Source organism: Podarcis cretensis, assembly GCF_951804945.1.
Source record: "Podarcis cretensis genome assembly, chromosome: 9".
Classification (NCBI taxonomy): Eukaryota; Metazoa; Chordata; class Lepidosauria; order Squamata; family Lacertidae; genus Podarcis; species Podarcis cretensis.
In genome coordinates this window covers 62,896,646-62,918,952 of record NC_137178.1, presented here as the reverse complement: position 1 = coordinate 62,918,952, position 22,307 = coordinate 62,896,646, and the positions used below count along the sequence as shown (strand labels likewise).

Here is a 22,307-nt window from a genome sequence, read left to right as displayed (position 1 = left end):
GGAGCACAGAGTGCCATACTAGGATTCGAAATTTAATTCCTTTGGATCCGATCCCTCCAAAAATAAGATATATCTTTTCCCTTCTACATTAAAACGTAACGGATACAAATTACCAGCATATGAAAATTGGTAAACTGTGTCTAAGCATGGCTGAAATTGCTTTTTTCCATTTAGGATGTTTAGCAGTGCTTGGCTTAAAGTGCCTTTGATTTCAATTCCATACTCAGAGAGCTACCACTTTCCGAGCTCATCAGATTTGTCGTTCAGATATGTCTTCAAAGACTCCTTCATTTGTGGTGCTGCTACATGTTATCTTTTATTTTTTTAAAAAATACTTTCTGCTATATTAATTATTCTCACAATCCATCTGAAGTTGTTTCAAGTGTGTAGCAACATTTGAGTTTATCCTATAAAATGCCAGGAGGAAACTTGCCCTTGTTTTTAAGAAAAAGTTTCTGGAATGTTCTACTGTGTATCAAATACATGGGCTTAAAAAAAAATCGCAGCAGGGTGAGCAGAAAATGACCTGCAATACAAAATGGAAATGCCCCCTTTAAGATGGTTTATTAATGCCACATTAAAAAATTATGTGACTAGTTAACTTCAGGCAAACTAAGTTCCACATTTTATCTGCATGCTTCTGTATATAATTCTGGGATTCAAAGAGAAACAGTATGGCCAAAGGCTTGTTTAGGTGTGATGAGATTTTTATCTTTTCTGCACCTTGGATTATTGCTAGTTGCAGTCTAAATCAGGAATAACTATTCCAGCTCAAACACTCTTTGTTTATAGGTCCCCTCCGCTTCAAAAATGTTTTTCTGTGTAGTGGGAAATTGGAAAACACTGATGTTTAGGAAAGAGGAGTCAGAAAGCAAATGGAACTGGTTGCATATTTTCAATCGGGGCTTCAGGCTCTGCGTTGGATACAAAGGTTCTCTTCTGATGGAGTCTTCCTCCAGCAGAGGAAGGGAACTTTGGATCTAATCGTATATTTGCATATTCCTAGGGAGATAAGATGCAGTCCTAAAAGCCCTTACACTGGAGTAGCTCTGTTGAAATCGGGAGATAAGAATCCATGCTCTGATACGACAGTCAAAGTCTAGTCTCCCACCGGCTTAGAGGTAGCAGCATTCCCCACTTTAATTCTGTGGTTCTTATGGTGGGAAGCGGACTTGTTTTTAGTAAGTGTAGACCATTTTAGCCATGCAAACTTCCTCATTTCTAATCCAGATTGTAACACGTGTCTTGAGCGTGCCCTATAGAACTTCCTGCTACTACTTGTGCTCCACTATTACAAGTGGAGATAGTCTGCCTACTGGGGGTGGGGGACATGTAATTGCAAGAGAAGAGGCTCAAGCAATTTTGAAAAGCAGGTGGTTAGCAAATGAGGAAGATTCACTTGTGTTTGGGGAAGCAGTACGCAGTCCAAATAATTAAAAGTTACTTTTCTAAACAAACCATGTGCACTAGTAGTATTCCACTGTACAGAATGCAACTTTCAGGATACTGTTGATCATGTTTTCAGTTAAATAGCATTATGGGTTGTTCCAAGAGGGATTGTTCAGAGTGAAGCTGATATTTCTATAATGTGGTTTTAATTGCACACTGTAGTTCCAGCTTTAACACACAACACAAAACCTTCTAATTGCAGGATCTTCTTTGTGTTCTGTTCAAACTTAGCAAGGTGTAGATGAATGCAAATCCTTTCCTTTTAAACAGAATTTGCAAAAGTATTTTATACATATTATTTGAAAAGGGCTATAATAATTCCCATTACATTTTACAAATATTAGCACTTTCTTGATATTTATGTATTTTAAATGTTATACGGTCAAAATAATCTTCCTGCTTAGCATCTCTTAAAACTTTACCTGCAAATGTAGCAGGGCTATTACATTTACTTTAATACTTGTATAAAAATATGCAGAATTTTTTTAAAAATAAAATGTAATATATTTTATAAGCTAATAATAATCGGGTAATTAAAGGTTTCTAGCATGCATTCCTATCATTTGCAGATACTGAAGCATTTTGGTAATCTTTCTCACTAAATATGTGAATGTTTTAATGTAACTTCACTTTCTATTTTTGGTAGTCCAATGGGAATTCAGTAATGACATTTTGTCATGTCAAACTGTGAACATAATTTGTACTGTACAGTCCTCATGTTATATATAGTATACTATATGTATTATACTTGTTAATAAAACAAGACAAATATCAAATGTCAATATGTAGTTAAAACTATCCCTCAAAACTTGACAAGACTCCCCCCCCCCCCCGAATCTTGATTTCGCCAAATGGCAGTTGTCCTTAGATACAGCCCTGTATTCTTTAAGGTAAAGGGACCCCTGACCATTAGGTCCAGTCGTGGCCGACTCTAGGGTTGCGGCGCTCACCTCGCTTTATTGGCCGAGGGAGCCGGCATACCGCTTCCAGGTCATGTGGCCAGCATGACTAAGCCGCTTCTGGCGAACCAGAGCAGCGCACGGAAACACCGTTTACCTTCCCGCCAGAGTGGTACCTATTGATCTACTTGCACTTTGATGTGCTTTCGAACTGCTAGGTTGGCAGGAGCAGGGACCGAGCAACGGGAGCTCACCCCGTTGTGGGGATTCAAACCGCCGACCTTCTGATCGGCAAGCCCTAGGCTCTGGTTTAACCCACAGCGCCACCCGCGTCCCATGTCCACCCGTATTCTTTAGGAGAGCTTATTTATTACTTATTTGGTGTCTCACCTAAGAAAGTTGGTTGACTGCAAATATAACAGCAGATCGTAATATTCAACACATCTGGCACATGCAGAAGGCCATTGCACATACATCATTAGCCAGATCAGGAATCATGGACCTGAAATCTGTGCTGCATTACTATCAATAAAATACACATTCGGCTTTGCATTTCTATTCTGGCACAACTAGTCACATGTACAAACTCTTGTTATTTTTCAGAATTATTATATGCACAAGTGAAGTTGGATTATTTAAAGTGCACTTGACCAAACGTGAATGTTTCTCTGCTTGATTGCCCTAGCATTAATTCCCGTATACAACAAAAGATACCCATCTTTGCATCACTTCATCATATTTTCTGCTTTCATTCACAAGTTACCCCATTAAATTGGCCTTGTAAGTCCCCAGGAGTTACTAGCCTGCAAAATAAAATAAAAATAATAATGAAATACTAGCCTGCTGGGAGCTGGCAGAGGAGGAACCGAGTGCTGAATTTCTTATGGATGTTAAAGAAGGAACTTGCCCCTTCTAGCTTCCTGCTTGGTTTCTACCCAAGTGAAAAACACCTATGAAGTAAATATTTAATAGATGGGTAGTCATTATGAAGTGTTCAGCAGAGGAAAGGTCTTGTAGGATTTTACCTGAAGAACCTTTCATTGATTCAAAGGGTCGGTTTGACCCGGTTTTTTGGTTCTTGGACATTGCGGCACCTGGGCATGCTATATTTTCAGGACAATAGTAGGTTGGGGTGTCTGCCGCCCTCAAGTCTATGCCAGGTACCTTGCCTGAATAGTCAACTTCCCACCTCCCAGTTATTCACTATCCTCTTTATTTGTTTAAGGTAAAGCTAAAGGACCCCTGACAGTTATGTCCAGCTGCAGACAACTCAGGTTGCAGCGCTCATCTTTCTTTACAGGCCAAGGGAGCCGGTGTTTGTCCGCAGACAGTTTTTCCGGGTCACGTGACCAGCATGACTAAGCCACTTCTGGCGCAATGGAACACCAAAACCAGGGCAGCGTACGGAAACACTTTACCTTTCCGCTGGAGCAGTACCTATTTATCTACTTTTTACGGGTGCTCTCGAACTGCTAGGTTGGTAGGAGCTGGGACTGAGCAATGGGAGCTCACCCTGTCGCGGGGATTTGAACTGCCAACCTCCTGATTGGCAAGCCCAAGAGGCTCAGTGGTTTAGACCACAGCGCCACCCGCATCCCCTCCTTTGTTTAGATATTAAGAAAAACATGTAGGCAGTACGCTCGCCCACCAATGAGACAAGGTGAGGACCACCTCAGGTAGCAGGATCCACAGGGGCGGCAAATCCTGATGTGGATCTTTATTCCCCACCCCTTTGTTCCTGGTGTAAATCTTCAGTCACCCATTCTTCCCTGGTGGGAAGCGGGGGGGGGGGCGCATTTTGTGGCTTGCCTCAGGCACCAAAATCTCTTGGACCAGCCCTGACTCTACCCAGTTTAGTAAGAAGCAAATCAGCTCATGTCTTCTGAACAAAGAATGCAAATGTACTGCAGGGAGTGATGTGCATCAGGTACTTGTTTTAAAATTTCCTAACATTTAAAAAAAAAAAAAGATTTAATACAATTAAACAACAGGCTACCAGTTTTGCACAGATTTCTCCCCTGAAAAATCCTTCAGCTCGCTCTCTGACTACAGACATAATTCGTGCCCGGAATCTCTACTGGCCAAGGGAAAGTGGAACTCCCGAGAGAGTGGGATCCCCCTTCTTGCCCTTATAATGTTTTATAAGCCATTTTAACCCATACTGGGAGACAGACATAAAGGAATTTATTACACATTTCAAGTTTATTTATCCAACAAAAAATAACACACCAAGCCATACCAGAAGAGTAAAAAGAAGATACAACTCGCCAAATCATACAAAATTATATATTGATCAATTAAAGTTCCAGAGCCTCTTCCAATGTACCAAGTTTCCAAATATCCCTGATGCAATTTTTGCATATCATTGTTGAAAGCATGTGCAAGAAATGTCCACCAGGTGGCATAGAAAGACTGGTTTTTCTTTTGTCTTGCATACAACGCAACATCATTGTTTGGTCATATGAATAACAAGAGTAAAACAACTCTGGCGTGAATGTGATGTTAGCAGTGGTGATGCTCACTAATTCCTGACGTACATTAGACATGGATATATAGGGATTTGTGTCTCAAAGGTTATTTCCTGTAGGCAACTTCAAAGCCACTTCTGTACTTTCACAACATTAGCAGATAGAAGCCGACTTAAAACATGGCCCATTGAAACCTGACTTTAAATGTCAACTCTGTAAATTCATAGCTGGTCTCCTTTAATAAGAGTTATGCAACTTCACCCAATAATAATCTATTATTTGTGCTACTCACTAAAATCGCCTTAATTCTAACAGTGAAGAATGTTGTTTAGACTGTGTGCCCAGCAAGGTTATATAAGGCTGCAAGGGAGTGTGTAAATATTAAATCCAAAAAAAAATTCCTTTCAAAAAATTGTTGCATGTGGATGATGACCTAGTTTTAAGAGCAGGTTTTCAATCAAGAAATCTGATTAATTCGTCCTATGTCTATTTAGTCCTATGAATAATCCCTACCAGAAGCCTACGAGTTAAATAATAAAGAACAAATTATATTGATCCTGTCAACAGAAGCGGTGATAAAGTCACAGCAACTGCTTGTGATTGACTCTTAAACACCAACTCCGAACAGAAATTGTGGGAGTGGACTGAGAAATAAAGCCCACTCAGACATATTCATGCCTTTTATTCTGAGGAATGCATTTTGTTTACATAACCAGCTCCTGGCATGGCTTCAGTTGTGACTGGTCAGCTTTTCTCAGATTCTACCAAGCCTTTATTGCCACCTACTGCTTTTCAAACTAGAGTGCATGTATATTCAGAATCATAGAGTTGGAAGGGATCTCAAGGGTCATCTAGTCCAACCCCCTTCAATGCAGGAATCTCAGCTAAATCATCCACGACAGATGGCCACCCAATCTCTGCTTAAAAGCTCCCAAGGAAAGAGAGTCCGTGCCAGGGGTTCAGGAGCAGAGGCACAGGGAAGAGAGGAGATGGAGAGCGAAGGGGAAGAATCCGAGGGGAGCGTAGGAGAAGAGGACAGTGGACCGAGGGATTCCATGAGCCTCTCCAGCGAATCGGAAGATTCACAGAAGGGGGCGCCAGTGGCCAGGGGTAGGGGGTTCCCAAGGGGAACGTCCCAGGAGCAAGGGGGCAGCAGGGACTCCCAGAGCAGTAGTTGGAAATCAGGACCAGCTTCCCCACCAGAGCAGAGTGGGGGGGAAGAGTCCCAAGGATCGGGGCCAGTGCATTCCCCACCAGGGAGAGAAGATAAGGCAGGGCTGACCACACCTCCATCGGAGAGTCAGACAACGGAGGGGAGGTCAGATCCGGCCAGTATCCCGGAAGAGGGAAGCAGTGACAGAAGTAGTGTAACGGTCAGGAGGAAGGTCACTGGGTTGGCGCGAGAGGCAAGTTCAAATGTACAGGAGCGCGGGACAGCAGAGAATGAGGATTGGGAACCGGGTCCTAAAGCCCGCCGGAGGGAGGGGGAGGAGCTAAGCGACTCAGCGTCGGAAGAGTCCAGAAAGGGCAATGCCCCAGCGGGCAGGAGGACCCAGAGGAGGAGAGAGCAGCATAAAAGGTGGAGCCGGGCTAGGATCATAAACTGGTGTCATAGGGGAGGAGACTCAGACGGTACTTCGCCGGTCTAGGCTTTAAGACGTAGAGCTGCGCGCTGCGGCTTTGAAATGGAAACTAAACTTCAATACAGACTTTTGTACATAACGACAGCCTGGCGTTGGTCCTCTGTGAGCTGGGACCTAGAGGCAGCTCTGACAGTCCGCAACTTCTCAAGGAAGACCATTCCGTTGTCCAACAGCTCTTATTGTCAGATAGCTTTTTTTTCTGATGTTTAGTCAGAATCTCTTTTCTTGTACAGTGGTACCTCGGGTTAAGCACTTAATTCATTCTGGAGGTCCGTACTTAACCTGAAACTGTTCTTAACCTGAAGCACCACTTTAGCTGCTGCCGCGCCGCCGGAGACCGATTTCTGTTCTCATCCTGAAGCAAACTTCTTAACCTGAAGCACTATTTCTGGGTTAGCGGAGTCTGTAACCTGAAGCGTATGTAACCTGAAGCGTATGTAACCCAAGGTACCACTGTAACTTGAAGCCACTGGTTCAAGTCCTACTCTCCAGAGAAAAACTAGATTAGTTGGGAAATGAGATCTAATATAAGTGGAGGACTGTAAGTCATAACTTTTGAACATCATGTGCAGTTTAGGTGCTATGTTAGGTGTAACATCTAGGGATGAGGGAGAAATTTGATGCAGTTTGCATTTAAAGGTCAATGTGCCTAATTTAGTTTCCCAAAGTGTGAACCAGAACACAGCCACCCTTCAGGATTCACATTTCTCCAGCCAAGCAATGTGTAAAAAAACACATGAACAAGGGGAAAGTGTTGGTATAAATGCATATAATAGTTTAAAAAACAAAAGCCATTATTTTAGGGGACACTGATTTGTAAAAAAAAAATGTATGCAAGCGGAAATTGCATACGAAAATGTATATATGAGAACACACTAAAATGCAGGTGAGTTTTCATGAAGATGTTTTGGTAGAGATCTGATCTTCAGACTGGAAGTAGGATAAACAGAGAAACCAAAATTGATGTATTCACTTATCCTGATAACTTTCTGTGTATTCATCATCTACTTATGCTAAGAGCCAACCACGCTTTTGATGGGGGATTTGGTATCACCCTATACCTTCCTTATAAGTGGGCCTTCCCATATTTATCCCTTTCTAAACCCACAATTGTTTTGCACATATGCCCCCTATTAAATTTAAGTTAAATTAGCTTTTCTCATTTCTTAGCATCTATTCTATTTTACTGTGGGACGCAGGTGGCGCTGTGGGTTAAAGCCTCAGCGCCTAGGACTTGCCGATCGAAAGGTCGGCGGTTCGAATCCCTGTGGCGGGGTGCGCTCCCACTGCTCGGTCCCAGCGCCTGCCAACCTAGCAGTTCGAAAGCACCTCCGGGTGCAAGTAGATAAATAGGGACCGCTTACCAGCGGGAAGGTAAACGGCGTTTCCGTGTGCGGCTCTGGCTCGCCAGAGCAGCGATGTCACGCTGGCCACGTGACCCGGAAGTGTCTCCGGACAGCGCTGGCCCCTGGCCTCTTGAGTGAGATGGGCGCACAACCCCAGAGTCTGTCAAGACTGGCCCTTACGGGCAGGGGTACCTTTACCTTTTTATTCTATTTTACTAACATGTATATTGCACACCACTAGATGGCACCAACTTTCCATTAAAAGAATCAATGTATTATAATATAGACAGTAACACTGAAGAGGGCAGAGTCATAAAATTGAAGAGTTGGAAGGAACCATGAGTGTCATGCAGTCCAACGCCCTGCAAGGCAGGAATCTTTTGCCCAATGTGGGGCTCAAAGCAATGACCCTGAGATTAAGAGTCTCATGCTCTACAGATGTCCCAGATGTGCCCTATCCCTCTTAGGTGTGCACTATGTATTATTCTTGTGGTTAATTAAATTGTATTGAGAATATAATAATATCCTCAGGTGGATGGATTGCCTAAGCAGAATACAGCATTTAATTCGTTATTTTAAAAAATTATACCATGCTGCCTTTCAATCAAATGAATGTCAAGGAGGCTTACAAGAAGCAGGAAGTCTTACATTGCAAGGGTGATACTGATTCTTCATCTAGCGACTTAATTTTGAATCCTTTGGTTCAGGAATTCACGGCTTGGAACAGGATCGATGCAGTCAATCTGTGTTTCTTTTCCTGATGTATTTTTTCCCCTACACTTGTATATAGCAAGATTATACTTGTCCTTTCTCCAGAAATATTATAGTACAGCATTACAGCAACATAAATAGCTTGTTTTCCAGTTATCTTACCAGTCTTCCAGCTTCATCAAACTTTCCCTGAATTCAAAAAATACATACTGTAATTCTGAGCCATTTCCACTGAAAGTCTCATATACAATATTCAGCCATACAACATGAACGTTAATGATATAATGAAATCTGCATATGTTTATTTTAATATAAATTTAACTAAGTGAAAATGCTCTCTCTTCTTCGTTGCTGGACAGTTTAACGTAAATGGCTGCCCGAAGATTAGACCAGAAAAGTCCATGCTTGCTTTTCTCCTTTGGCCACTCCAAGTACGTTCTCTTGGCCATGAGAGCTTTCAGTTTGTGGTACCTGGCAGGAATGATGTATGCAGGGATTGATTCCAGCACAAGCAGGATTAAACTGTCGGCATTTTCACTGAATAACTTGTGATGGGCAAAGTAGAGCTCATAATGACACCATTCGCTCTGCACAAAGTAAGGAGACAACACAAAGATCGACTTGTAACTTTTCTCAATGCAGTCTATGATATTCTCCACAATGCTCTTGCCTGCAACAAAGTTCCTCTCGTGCTGGCAGATCCGTATGGAGCCATCCTCCTTCTCCAAGTTTGGAATCAATACGTTTTTCACCCACTCAGAATCATGCTCACTATAGGAGATAAAAGCATGGAACTCTATGTTGGGGAGCAGGTCTTCAGGATTACTCTTCCGAATCCTGTGTTTAGCTCGAGTCCACTTCCACATCATCTTCAAATACCATGGAACATCAAAGCGGATGCAGAGGAAGGAAACAGTGGCTACTAAGACCACGGTAACAATTATAACTATCGTAATCAGAAGACTCACATTGCAAACAACTTCAGAGACATGAAAGTCCCTTAGAAGGGTCCCCCTTAAGTAGTCTGGGTACACACACACATAAGCGTCAGGCCAACCAACCAACTCCATAGATCCTTGCTTTTGAAGATTGATGAACTGTCTTAATTCACAGGTACACGTGAATGGATTGTGTCCTGCTTTTAGCTGTTTGATGCCTTGACATGTCTGATAGAATTCAGAAGATGGTGAGACAACAGAGTTCATTTCTATATTCAGGAACCTCAGATTTCTAAACTGACCACATCCAGGCAGACTAGCTAGTTTATTGGATGCCAAATTTATTTCTTCTAAAGCCATCAGCTCAGTAATCTCTTTGGGAATGCTTGAAATGGGATTGTTTTGAAGATGAAGAATTTGAATATTTGCTGGTAAACATCTAAATACTGACTCCGACAATTGATTAGACGCCAAATTCAATTTAATCATATTTTTACCCCAGTGGCAGTCATTCATGTTATCTTCATATTGCAACAAATTCTGACTCAAGTCCAAGCGTTTCAGTGAGTTCATGTGACTTGTCATTAAACTCATTTTGGCAAGTTGTTTAAGTTGATTGTTTTGTAAAATGAGTGTTTCTAGGAGGGCTAAGTTCTTGCAATTTTCAAAAATTTTGTCAGTCAATGAATTATGTGAAAAACTTAAATAAGTAAAATCACTGGGTTTTAAAGGACAAAACATGATTAGTATCCCCGAATGAGAAATTGTCAATGATGCAATATTCATTTCTGAAAATGTTCTGTACACATCCTCCTGGTTAAACATCTCTGAAACTGCAACAGCATGTTTAATTGTCAATGCTTTTAGTGAGGTATCAGCATAATTGAGAGATTGACTTGTGTTTTCAAATATTAAAATGTTCACATAGTTGATGTTGAAATATTCAATGGAGGATTCCCACACCTTCTGAAGAATAGCTGTGAGGCTTAGCCAGGATAGTTGTATATTATTCAATGTTAAGTTTAGCAATTTCCCATTTTTGCTGGGTTGTGACAAAAATGTTATCAAGTCACTGACTTGCTTACCTTGGATATTTGAAAGTTCTAAGCTTTCAGTAACATTGAGTTCTAGAGACACAAATTCTGAATTTTCAGGGAGTGCAATCCGAAGCTTCTTTGTGTTAAATGCTGGAAGACTTCCAGGGACAGATTCAGTGAGGTGTTCTAAGCCCAAGAAGAGAGTATCCAGTTGTAAATTAGCAAGAACTCTGAAATCTGATTTCTGTATTCTTCTAGCGCTGAGGCCAAGATATTCCAGCTTCACCATTTTGCCAAATGCCTGGCAGGTGGGCATGTCCATGAAGTTATTGTAAGAGAGATCTAGATGCCTGAGACTTGTAACAGGAATGCAAGAAAGAGACTGCAGTTTGTTGTGTGATAGATCCAGAAGTTCTAAGTCTTTATTGTATTGGAAAATGCTGAAGTCAAGCTCTCTAATCAGGTTATGAGAAAGATTTAGTACCCTGAGTTTGGAAAGAGAACTAAAATCAGAAATCTGAAGTTCAGAGATACTGTTGTATGACAAATCCAAGTCTGTCATTTGTGCTGGAAGATTCTTAGGAACAGCATCTAAGCCACTCTTTGAGTAATTTGCTTTAAATCCATTTTCTGCAGAGGTATAGGTATTGTTCCAGAAAGTTATTGTAAAGATGCAAATACAAAGAAAACCATTCCTGTCTGGACCGTTCATTTCTGCCATGACATATAAAGATCTTTAAAATGTGCTTGGTGGAGTTCTTGTACTCTGTATTAGCCTCAAACTCCTGCAAAAAGAGTTCACATTAAAATATTAAGTACTCTAATGGAAACATTAGCTCTCCCAATATTCATTCTTATTACGGCAATAGAAGACACTTCATAATTTAGCAGAAAAGCAGAATCAAATGACAATTTAAAACATAGTTATGAAGAGATTTCATGATGGCCACATGTCTTTTGCAGTTTAAGATACAGAAAGCCTTACACAGCTCCAGGAGTTAGTGAGACATCTCTCTGGAAGTTTGAAAAAGGATGAACCACTGTGAATCTGAAAGGAATTCAGTTGCATTGATATTGATATATATATATATATGCATATTTTGGGTCTCCACCACCACTGATTTCTTGTTATTTGCTTGCTATCCCCATTTCTTTCTCAGCTGGGGCCAAATGAGATGTTGTGGCAATATACAATTATAGAATCAGAGAACTGTAGCATTGGGACACCAAGGGTCATCTAGTCCAAACCCCTGCAATGTAGTATCTCAGCTAAAGCATCCTATACCATACATACCTGCATTATCTACAGCTCCCAGATGTTGTTGGAGTACAACTCATCCTCCCACACCACTGGCCATCTAGCTGGCATTGATAGGACTTTTGAATTTAACATATTGAAGGCCACAAAATCCTTATCTTTGATATACCACCCCCCCCCCAAGCAGGGCACAGAGAAGCCTGGAGGGAAATGAAATTTGGGGAAATGGTGCAAGGAAAGGATTTGTTTTTTAAAGCCCTTTCACAGTGCTAACCAGTCACCACACACACACACTTTCACCAGCTTTTACCTCTTTACGAGGTCACTTCCAGCTATGTTTTGCTCAGAATAGACCCATTTAAGTAATTGGACCTGGGTAAAACTAAGTTGGATACCACCTAGCAGGTCCAGTCATGGATTTCATGACATCACATGCAGTTCAGCCCCAGTTCAGAATTTGCTTAAATAAAAATAAGTACAGTGGTACCTTGGGTTACATATGCTTCAGGTTACATACACTTCAGGTTACAGACTCCACTAACCCAGAAATAGTACCTCGGGGTAAGAATTTTGCTTCAGGATGAGAACAGAAATTGTGCTCCGGCAGCGCGAGGCCCCATTAGCTAAAGTGGTGCTTCAGGTTAAGAACAGTTTCAGGCTAAGAACGGACCTCTGGAACAAATTAAGTTCTTAACCAGAGGTACCACTGTATCTACTGGACACACTCTGAACAAAGTTTAACTCTGTCTATGTGTGACGGGGGGGTGAGAGAGAAATTATTTTGAAAATAATGGAACACAGCTGGAAAATGAAAAAGAAGCCTAAAGGGGATTTTTTGCAGTTGGGTGTGGGGCATGGGGTTCCCTGTGGGTGTTGTTTGCTTTGGAGGGAACTGATGCTACTTTAAAGATTACCCACATTCCTTTGGGGGTTTATCTGCTCCCTAATGCAGCCACCCGCCCCCCTCGTGGGGGGGGGGAATCTTGGAAACTAGTTTTTTAAGGGTGCTGGAATTTGTAGCTCTGTGAGGGTGATCTACAGTTCCCATGTTTGGTGGGGGGTGTTTAAAATGCATGGTATGTACAGAGCCTTAGTTTCAATAACATTTCCTCACAAAGAAACTTAGCTTGAGGATAAAGCTGCCATGGAAAAATAATACTGCTCAGAGAGTGGTGCAGAAAATAATATATTAGGGCTGGAACAAATGTCAATTGAGTTTTCTGAGGATTGGTGTTTTCTCTGATTCAGTGGTGAATCATAGAGTTGGAAGTTGACCACAAGGTTCATCTAGGCCAACCCCCTGGAATTTTTTGGCCAATGTGGGGCTTGAACCTGAGATTAAGAGTTTCATGCTCTTCCATCTGAGCTATCGGGATTCTCCTGGGGAAAATGACAGGACAATAGAAAACCATTTGGACCCATGTCTAGAAACAAAAGTGTGGATGAGCCCTTGATTATAGTCAGGCAATGGTGATGAAGAAAAACGTTTCATTTCAAATGGTAATGTAGCAGACCTGAGATTAGATCCTCAGGACTAAGCCTTTCATACATAATGGGCAGGACTAAGGATGGGAGGATCTGTCAATTGCTCAGTTTCTCAGTTTTCCAATCTTAAATTTGGTTCTCCACATTCCTGCACCAATTTGGGCATTTTTCAAAATGTCCTCATGAAAAGTCTTCAGCAGTTGTGTGTGAATTTCTCTTAACAGACACATTTTTGTAGGTAGTTTTGACCAAAGTACACATTTCTGAATGCAATTTCTCCTAATACAATGCATTTTTGTATAACACTTTCACTTACTAATGTTTGCACATAATATACATGTTTTATCAGCACTGTTTGGTTGGAGAAATGCACAGCAAAATTCAGATAAGCGCAAATTTTGAAGGATGGGTGTTTTCGGTTCTCAATTTGATAAATTCAACTTTAAACGAGGACTTAACCAAATACCCCCATGCCTAATCAAGGCAATAAATTACACTGATTATTATTATTATTATTAAAATTTGTATACCACCATATACCCACAGGTCTCAGGGAGGTTCACAAGATAATCTTTCCAAAACCCTGTGCCAAGAGGTGGTATTAGATAGAATAAGTGACTATATTTAACCAACACTGTTAAACAGATGTCTGTTAAAGCAGCAAGGGGAGAATTAGGGTTGGTTTAGGGATGGGGAATGGGTTCTGAAGAACAGCCATCTTGGATGCTTTATCTGCAGGCCCCTCCTCACTTTTCATGGGATACACAAAATGCATGTCCAGGAATCTTAGCTGGATGAGAGGGGTCTTGCAGGGGAAAGGCAACAGGTAAGAGAAAGTTTAAGCAGCCATGTCTTCAGCCAGCACACACCCTAAGGCTTTATTACTGTTCAGCAGTCAGGGGCTACCAAAGCCATGCTTATGGCTAGATACCAAGTACAGCCAAAAGGACGGAAAAGAAGATGCCGTGTTTTCACAATATTGGACACATTCATGGGTGTAGCCAGGTGGGGGCAAGTGGTCCCCCTAGATACACAAAAATTACTGAAAAGCATTGAAAGTACTCAATTAAGTGAGGTTCTGCCCCACCCCCCACAAAAGCGATCTCCTAAAAAAACTTTGGACCCATTCACCATTCACAATAAAAGTTAAGTGAAGAGTACTCTCTTGGCAAAAAGTATTCAAAACTTTCTCACGTTACATTAACACCTACCTTATGCCTTTCAGCAGCAGGAGAGAGTGTGTTTCTAAGCAGGAGAGAGTGTGTTTCTAAACAGAGTGTCTTAAGAGGAAGAATGCTGTTGCCTTAAAGATGGGGCAGAAGATTCTCCGTCCCACTTTTGACACAATCAAATTTGTCAGCCTTTGCAGTAAAAGGTAGACAACAACAACAAAATGAATTAACAGTGGGAGGAAACTATAGTATGTTCAGAGGAGATCACAAACTCAACTAAAAGAAAAGGAATGAGGAACTTAAGTTACAACTTGGTCACAAGCTAAAAATAAACATTAACTTGGCGTAATTTACAGGAACCCTATGCCACTGTCAAGACTTCCTCTTTACCCAGATGGGTAGTTTCAACATGTAACCTGATGCTACATGTTTTTAAACTGCTGGCTTTATTTCTGTTTTGATAATTTTATGTTGATTTGATTTAAATGTTTGTATTTATATATATATATATATATATATATATATATATATATATATATGTGTGTATATATATGTATATATATGTATATTTTATATTGTTTTATATAAACCACTGTGGTTTTTGTTGATTAAGAGGCATATAAATCATGAAGTAAAATAAAAAGGGTAGGCAACTTGCCAGATGACCAGGGTGGAGTACAAGAGATGCATAACCCCAGGATCCATACTGATTTTCCTATAACCCAGGACTGTGTCCATTGTGGGCTTAAAAATAAAGCAAAATTCTGCATCCTGGCAATCCAAATTCTGTGGCCTGTATAAAGGATGCAAATTGAAAACATTTGCATCATTTCACATATTTTGCATGTTCTGTTCTATCATTGTTACCATCTTATGTAATTTGTTCTGGTTCCCAAGTCATGTAGAGAGACAATGAATGATGCAGTTCACTGATGTCCAACTTTCATTGAAAACTGTATTACCCTTCTTGCTTCTGAGATTTCAACAGGCATCCACTACACATTTTCAAATATATTACTGAATCCATATGGACTAGAAACTTGCTTATCTTAATAAAGAGAGAAAAAGCTGAAATACTCTGGGATCTCTCTGCATCCATTTCCATGTACTGTGCATTTTGTGGGCCTATAAAAGTGCAGTAATGATACAGCCTGGCATATCACCTTTCAAGAATAATTCAAGGTGCCAGTTCTACCCTTTTGAGATTTTAAAAATGAAGTCATTCCACTCATACAATGTGTATTTAAGGCAGCTTGCAACATAAATAGCATGCATAGTTTAAAACCCCTATAATAACCAATGTTTCTAAAAACAACCAGCAAAGAAACGGCATAAAAGAATAGCATACCATACTCAGAAAACAATACAAAATTTTAAACTTTGAACTGCATGGTTTTAAAAGACAGCTATTTAAGAAAGCTTTAGAAGAGTTGTTTTAACCAGCCAGGTCTGACCCACCCATGAGGCAAGTTGAGGTGACAGGGGCAGCGGATCCCAATCTTCATTCCTCCTTTATTCCTGATGTCAATATTCAAACACCCTTTTCCCTGGTGAGGAGGGAGAGTCATTTTGTGGTTTGCCTCAGGTGCCAAAATGTCTTGGACCAGCCCTGTATCTGTCTAAAAACAGCATAGCATTGGCACCTAACAAATATTCTTTTCTGAGGCGTTCCATAAAATGGATATCTCTACAGAGAATGCCTTGTTTCTTATAATATTTTCATAGGATTCATAGGGTTGAAGTGATCTGAAATAAGATTCTCAATGGCAATCAGATCATGTGGGGAACCACATTTGGAAAAAGGTGATCATTAAGGTGCCAAGGCTGTTCCTATTACGCTATATACAGTTGTACAGGGAGAGTAAATGCCATGTAAATAAATACTCAAGATGTTGATACTTTCTTGATTTGGAAACACAAAGCCAACCAATTTGTGCTCTAATGCAGAGTGTACCATGATAAAGTTGGCGCTGGCAACTTGTCACGCTTTAGAGATGTAATAACAATTTGTTTGCTTTGTCGTTAATGTTTGAGATATCAAAATTCCTCAGACAGCCTCTACGCAAAGATTCCCGGTTACAACCTAGAGATGTTATTGCTACGCATCCCTCTAAGTACCAAGGGGGGGGGGGGAGAGTGTTTGCAGCCATGATTTAAACGACATGATCTGGATTGTGCGGTTTGTATTACTGATTTGATTTCTATGTGGATGTTAACCCCCCCCCCCACGCATATGAATATATTTTGCCTTTTTAAAGCTACATTGTGTTCTTCAACATAGAAAGGGGAAGGATTTTTTTTTTTAATGATAGACGACATGTGCAAGGATCCAGCCCACCATCATTACACAATGGGATTTAAAAACATCAACACACACACATGCTACTGAGCAAGACTTGGCTTTTCTGGCAATGGCAGACGTTGCATCACACACAGACACACAAACACACACACACAAACACACCCAGTATATATATTTGCCCCTGCAGGATGAGCAGCACCTGTTATAATGCCCTCTTCTGCACAGAGATCAAAAGTGAGAGAGATTCCTGCCTTCCCCTTTTTCTATTCCTCTACCTGCCAAACCTCAACACCTTCATGTTGTTTTTCAAAGCTGCCTGAGAGGATCTGAAACCCAGATCTCCATGAAATCGCTTTGCAGGATCCAGCCCTGCAAAGTCCCTTCAGTTGCAAAGGGAGAAGCAAGTGCGTGACATAGCGGACATTTTTTTGAGACGAAAATGCCCTTGCACTTTTCTTTCTTTCTTTCTTTCTTTCTTTCTTTCTTTCTTTCTTTCTTTCTTTCTTTTCTGCGCAAGCTTGCAATCCCCTAAGAAAAGCAAGCGGAGAGACGGAGAAGAACTCGCGCCTCTGGAGAGTTGCCCAAGTCCCAAACGATGGAGAAAGTTGGTTTGGGTTTTTTTAGGCGCCATTTTTTTTTAAGAGGCAGGGGCGAAGGGGGGAAAAAAAACCAAAAGGCGGCTTGAAACTGTGCGCGCGACCCGAAGCGCTGGCTCCTTTCCCGCCTTTTTTAAACCGTTTACCTGCTTGGCGGCAAAGATAAGTCGCCGGTCTCGGGGCTAAAGAAGGACAAGCGAAGCCGGAGGCGGTGGCAACAGATTTGCCCACAGGAAGAGAACCTGTTTTAGCGGCCTCCCCTCGGTCGATTTGAGGGGAGGGCGGACCAAATGAACTCTGCCCACTTGCCCCCCATGGGTCATCGTCACGGGGATGTGAAATACGGGTTCCCCCCACTTCAGTTACAAGGAATAAGTCATGGGGTGTGTTTTTTGGCTTTTAGAGGAAGTGCTCTTTGAAGCAAAAGCACCTCAGTCCTAGGTTTGGTTTTGGGCAGTTGGGAGCATGTTTTGTTCCTGCCCAAGATGCGCTTCGTGTTCATGGTGAGCCCAGTTACAAAACCCAAAGAAACCTGGAAAGCAAGTAGGCAGGGGCTTGGTTGTCTGGATAATTGGTGATAATTGTGTGCAAGGCAAACAAAGAAAGGCAAAAAATGCCAGTCCAAAAAAAAATTACCGCAATAAAATCCAAAACAGCAACAGCTGCACTCAAATTGATTTTGTCTAATAATAATAGTAATAATATTTTTTATTTATACCCTGCCCATTCGGCTGGGTTTCCCCCAGCACATAAAAAATTGTAAAATATTAGACATTAAAAATCTCCCGATGTAGGGTTGCCTGGTGATTTTATGGAGAGCAAAAAACCATCCTAAGCTGCTGAGTGGAGTGCTGCTGCTTATTTGTGGACCTCACAGCAATAAATACGAATTTGTAATTCCGCTTTGGCTAAACAAACTATATACTGTACACACCAACTTGGACCCCTATATGGGAACATTGAATCACAGTCATGGCTGCAAGCCTAAACATGTACATACTTCACATTTAAAGCACATCCCCCCCAAAAAACAAACAAACAAACCTGGGAGAAGTGTTTTTACTCCTCAAAGAACTACAATTTCAATTCCCATACCAAACTACAGTTCCCAGGACAGTAAGGAGCTTACATCCGAGTGAACATACTTGCTTACATTTTTCTGATTGAAAGCAATGAGAAGTTAATGATCCAAACCTGAGATGATGGTTAAGCTCTCTTCTTTAACCATAACCCAATAAGACACAAAAGGAGAAGCCACTGGCAGAAAGAAGGGGGGGAATTCAGGCACCAGTTCTTAAGCATGGGAAGTGTTTTGAAGTGTTAATAAAATAGTATTATTATTTCACTCTTCCTTCTATTACTCCTATGACTAATCAGCTAAACATTATTTTACTGGCAGGCAGCCCCTACAAACATTTATAAGCCATTTACCCGCTGACTTCAATAATATGATTCCTAGTGTGTACTTCAGAAAGGGATGTCCAAAATGTAAAGTAATATAGATGAAAGGGGCTGAAAGCTCCCTCCCCAATACAGTGGAAAGCACAGAGTACATTGCAAAAGTTTGGCTACATGCCACAAACATACAGGATGGTAAAGTGTGGATCATCACTACTAGCCAATCTGGCTTATTAAAAAACAAATTTCAGCAACCAAATATAGTAAAGTGTTGGGTTCAGGTCAGGAAGAGAAGGGTCAAAATCTCTACTTAGCCATGCCACAGAGATGGGCAACTTGTAATCCCCTGGATGTTATTGGACTACAACTCCTGTCGGTCCCTAACCATTGGTCGTGCTGGCTGGAACAAAAGGCAGTTGGAGCCCAGCAATGTCAAAAGAGCCACAAGTTCCACACCCCTGGTCTTGAGCAAGGAACTATTATCTCACAGACTTGTGAAAACAGGATTATGACCTGGGTTCTTTTGTGGGAATATGGTCATTTGTCCATAAGAGCATGGGCAAAAGTTTATTATTGCAAGGATGATTTCATAGCAGAAAGCATTGCTTGGAGCATGATCAACGCGTGGACAGCTCATGCCATCCGATGATTGGTTCACGTAGCATAGCATGATCAAATACATGGTCTGGTGTGAGAACATGAGACTAATGCATTGTATTGTCTTTTATCTGCTGACTGAGGCAAAGTTCTCTCCTTGAATTTGTATCTTTTCGTGGACACACAATAAAGGCTGTGCTCCAGCAGCTTCTAGAGAGAGCTGCGGCCAAACTTCTTCAACCCATCTTGGCGTGAGACTGATTATTTACGGATGGCGAGCAGGTTCTCGTCATTCTTTCGTCTGGCTTCCCAACCTACTGTATAAATTATACTGCTTGTCCATTACTTTCGGACATTCTTATATTCAAAATAGGAATTATACAAAATAATATGCACTGGCTCTCATTCAAGAAAGGTTTGGTGTAGGAAATAAGGCTTGGGTGTATTACTTTCATAGGTCAGCAATGTATAAAACAGTTTCTAGACCTATGCTCATATGACTGCTTTTTCCAAGTAATCTTTTTCTTCCCCAGGTCATGTGGCAACCAGAACTATACACTGCAACATCTCAGAATATAAAACAAGGCAACGAACATGCGTAAGTGAATGAGTCAATAAATGAATTTATTATTACGGTCACAGACCAGTTCTGGCTCACTTACAATATCAGGAAAATCATAAAGCACGATAGGGATACATTGAATTGCAACTGGGTATAACAGGGACAATACAGATATAGCAGCAGTTTAAAATATATAAGTTAAATCTTAATCACTAAAATATAACCTAAAATTGTTATTTATAACCTTAATCATTTTGGTAGTACAGTCATACCTCGGGTTACAGACGCTTCAGGTTACGTATTTTCGGGTTACAGACCGCCGAAACCCAGAAGTACCGGAACAGGTTACTTCCAGGTTTCAGCGGTCGTGCATGCGCAGAAGCGCTAAATCACGCTTTGTGCATGCGCAGAAGCGCCGAAACACAACCTGCACGTGCACAAATGCACCGCTGTGGGTTGCAAATGCTGCGGGTTGCGAACGAGCATCCACTGTACAGCTTGTTCCCTAAGTTTTATGGCAGTCACACAGAATTGGGCCACCCTTAGCGTGATCTCTGGATCCTTGTCCTCTACCAGGAGTTTTAGACATTGAAGTTCGGACCCATTTGGAGATTTTTGTATAATGGGTGATAAATACTGAGCGTATATCCCAGGAGAAACGGCAGCGTAACAATACATGAGAGACAGTTTCTACCTCCATCAAGCCACAGGGGCAGACTCATTCCGTATATGGTTTGCCCTTGAATCTGTCCTGCAATAAGGCAGATGGCAGCACATTGAACCTGGTGAGGGTAAACAACCGTCTGTATTTAGATATTTGTAATTTGGACAGATATATTGCTGAGGTGTTGTCTTTTATTGCTGGGTGTTTATTCATCTCACTCACACGGCATTGTAGTTCCACATCCCAAATTCATTGGCGGATTATTGCTCTAGCTTTCTCATAACCTACAGCTATCCCTGTGGGGAAAACCTCAAGCCTCTTCACTTTTCGTGCAGTGTAGCTTTCCATTTGGATTGGTAGGAATCCAAAAGGATTACAGGTGCCAACTCGACAGGGGGAAAAATAAGTTTTAACCAATAATGGATCTTCAGGGTCCATATCTGAGCGCTGACAGAGATTTGCCCAACCTCCAAGCGGACAGCTATGTTAGACACGCAAGAAGGGATCCCTAACACGCAGTGATAAAACTTAGTGTAATGGGAATTGGGGTTGCTTGTGCGTAAGCCGCAACTGCTCCAGGCTGGGTTGTCTGGCTAAACTTTTCCCTGGCTGGACAGCCCTTACAACGTGGCTGTCTTAATCACTGGCAGAATCCGTCGGTGGGCGTTTTCTGAACTTCTTCCAACATAAAAGTTCTTTGACACCAAGTTTCCGCCTAGCCTTCCTGCGCGGAAGCTTTCTGCGCAGAGTGGGCATGCCCAGCGGAGGTCCTGTGCTCTCCCCGCTGGTGGAAGAGTCTCGGAGCCCTCCCTCCGAAGCCCTCTCAGCCTCCCCTTTCTTCCTGGTGTCACGCTGATTTCCTTCCCCAGCGGAAGCTCTCCCTCTCTCCTTGCTGGTTCCCTCTCCGGCGTCATTGGGGAGCCGTACCTCCACCCTTGGCTCCGATGGCAGTTCCCTGACACTTAGTTTGGAAGGATTCTAAGGGACCAATATTTAGGAAGCTGCATAATCTGGGAGCCGTACGTCAGCTGTGTTAATACTTTTGTAACAAAGACCTGAGAGGCTGCCGGAATATATTGGCCCCCTTTTCCATAGAAATACCTTATAAGGGCTTTGGTAGAGACTTGGGTATTTGCAATAGTATTTTTAACCTGGTAATGCTACGACCCCTTTTCCTGAAAGGTTATGCCCAAGTATTTAAAAGAGGATACCATACCTGTTCAATTATCAATTCTCCATTTGTGTCTCATTCTTTTTTAGAGAACACCATGACTTTGGATTTCATGACATCACATGCAGTTCAGCCCCAGTTCAGAATTTGCTTAAATAAAAATAAGTACAGTGGTACCTCGGGTTACATACGCTTCAGGTTACAGACTCCACTAACCCAGAAATAGTACCTCGGGGTAAGAATTTTGCTTCAGGATGAGAACAGAAATTGTGCTCCGGCAGCGCGAGGCCCCATTAGCTAAAGTGGTGCTTCAGGTTAAGAACAGTTTCAGGCTAAGAACGGACCTCTGGAACAAATTAAGTTCTTAACCAGAGGTACTACTGTATCTACTGGACACACTCTAAACAAAGTTTAACTCTGTCTATGTGTGACGGGTGGGTGAGAGAGAAATTAATTTGAAAATAATGGAACACAGCTGGAAAATGAAAAAGAAACCTAAAGGGGATTTTTTTTGCAGTTGGGTGTGGGGCATGGGGTTCCCTGTGGGTGTTGTTTGCTTTGGAGGGAACTGATGCTACTTTAAAGATTACCCACATTCCTTTAGGAGTTTA

The 22,307-nt window shown here is 41.6% G+C and overlaps 2 protein-coding genes and 1 long non-coding RNA gene across 11 annotated transcripts in view; 1 reads left to right on the top strand and 2 right to left on the bottom strand.

The window, feature by feature from the left end:
• Positions 1-435: 435 nt before the first annotated feature.
• Positions 436-17,529, bottom strand: LOC307223679. Its single transcript, XR_013842189.1, has 2 exons — positions 17,451-17,529; positions 436-3,151 (listed from the first exon to the last, which is right to left on the bottom strand). It is a non-coding gene; the product is annotated as an uncharacterized lncRNA (long non-coding RNA).
• Positions 8,346-15,243, bottom strand: LOC307223560 (toll-like receptor 6). 3 transcript variants are annotated; one of them, XM_079989679.1, is made up of 2 exons: positions 15,065-15,243; positions 8,346-11,276 (listed from the first exon to the last, which is right to left on the bottom strand). In XM_079989679.1, exon 2 carries the CDS (start codon positions 11,210-11,212, stop codon positions 8,834-8,836), a length of 2,379 nt encoding a protein of 792 aa, XP_079845805.1. In that variant the 5' UTR covers positions 11,213-11,276; positions 15,065-15,243; the 3' UTR covers positions 8,346-8,833. The 3 variants fall into 3 exon arrangements, with proteins under 3 accessions (XP_079845805.1, XP_079845806.1, XP_079845807.1); XM_079989680.1 differs by lacking the exon at positions 15,065-15,243 and adding an exon at positions 14,446-14,490; XM_079989681.1 differs by lacking the exon at positions 15,065-15,243 and adding an exon at positions 11,786-12,209.
• Positions 16,919-22,307, top strand: part of FAM114A1 (family with sequence similarity 114 member A1) — a 56,916-nt gene continuing 51,527 nt past the window's right edge. Inside the window, exons 1-2 of one of the 7 annotated variants that reach the window (XM_079989727.1) lie at positions 16,919-17,112; positions 19,833-19,901. In XM_079989727.1, coding sequence (XP_079845853.1) covers positions 17,052-17,112; positions 19,833-19,901 — 130 coding nt within the window. In that variant the 5' untranslated portion in view covers positions 16,919-17,051. Of the gene's footprint in view, positions 17,113-17,774; positions 17,852-19,832; positions 19,902-22,307 lie in introns of those variants that run through there. The other 6 variants (XM_079989729.1, XM_079989725.1, XM_079989728.1 and 3 more) reach the window with 6 other exon arrangements.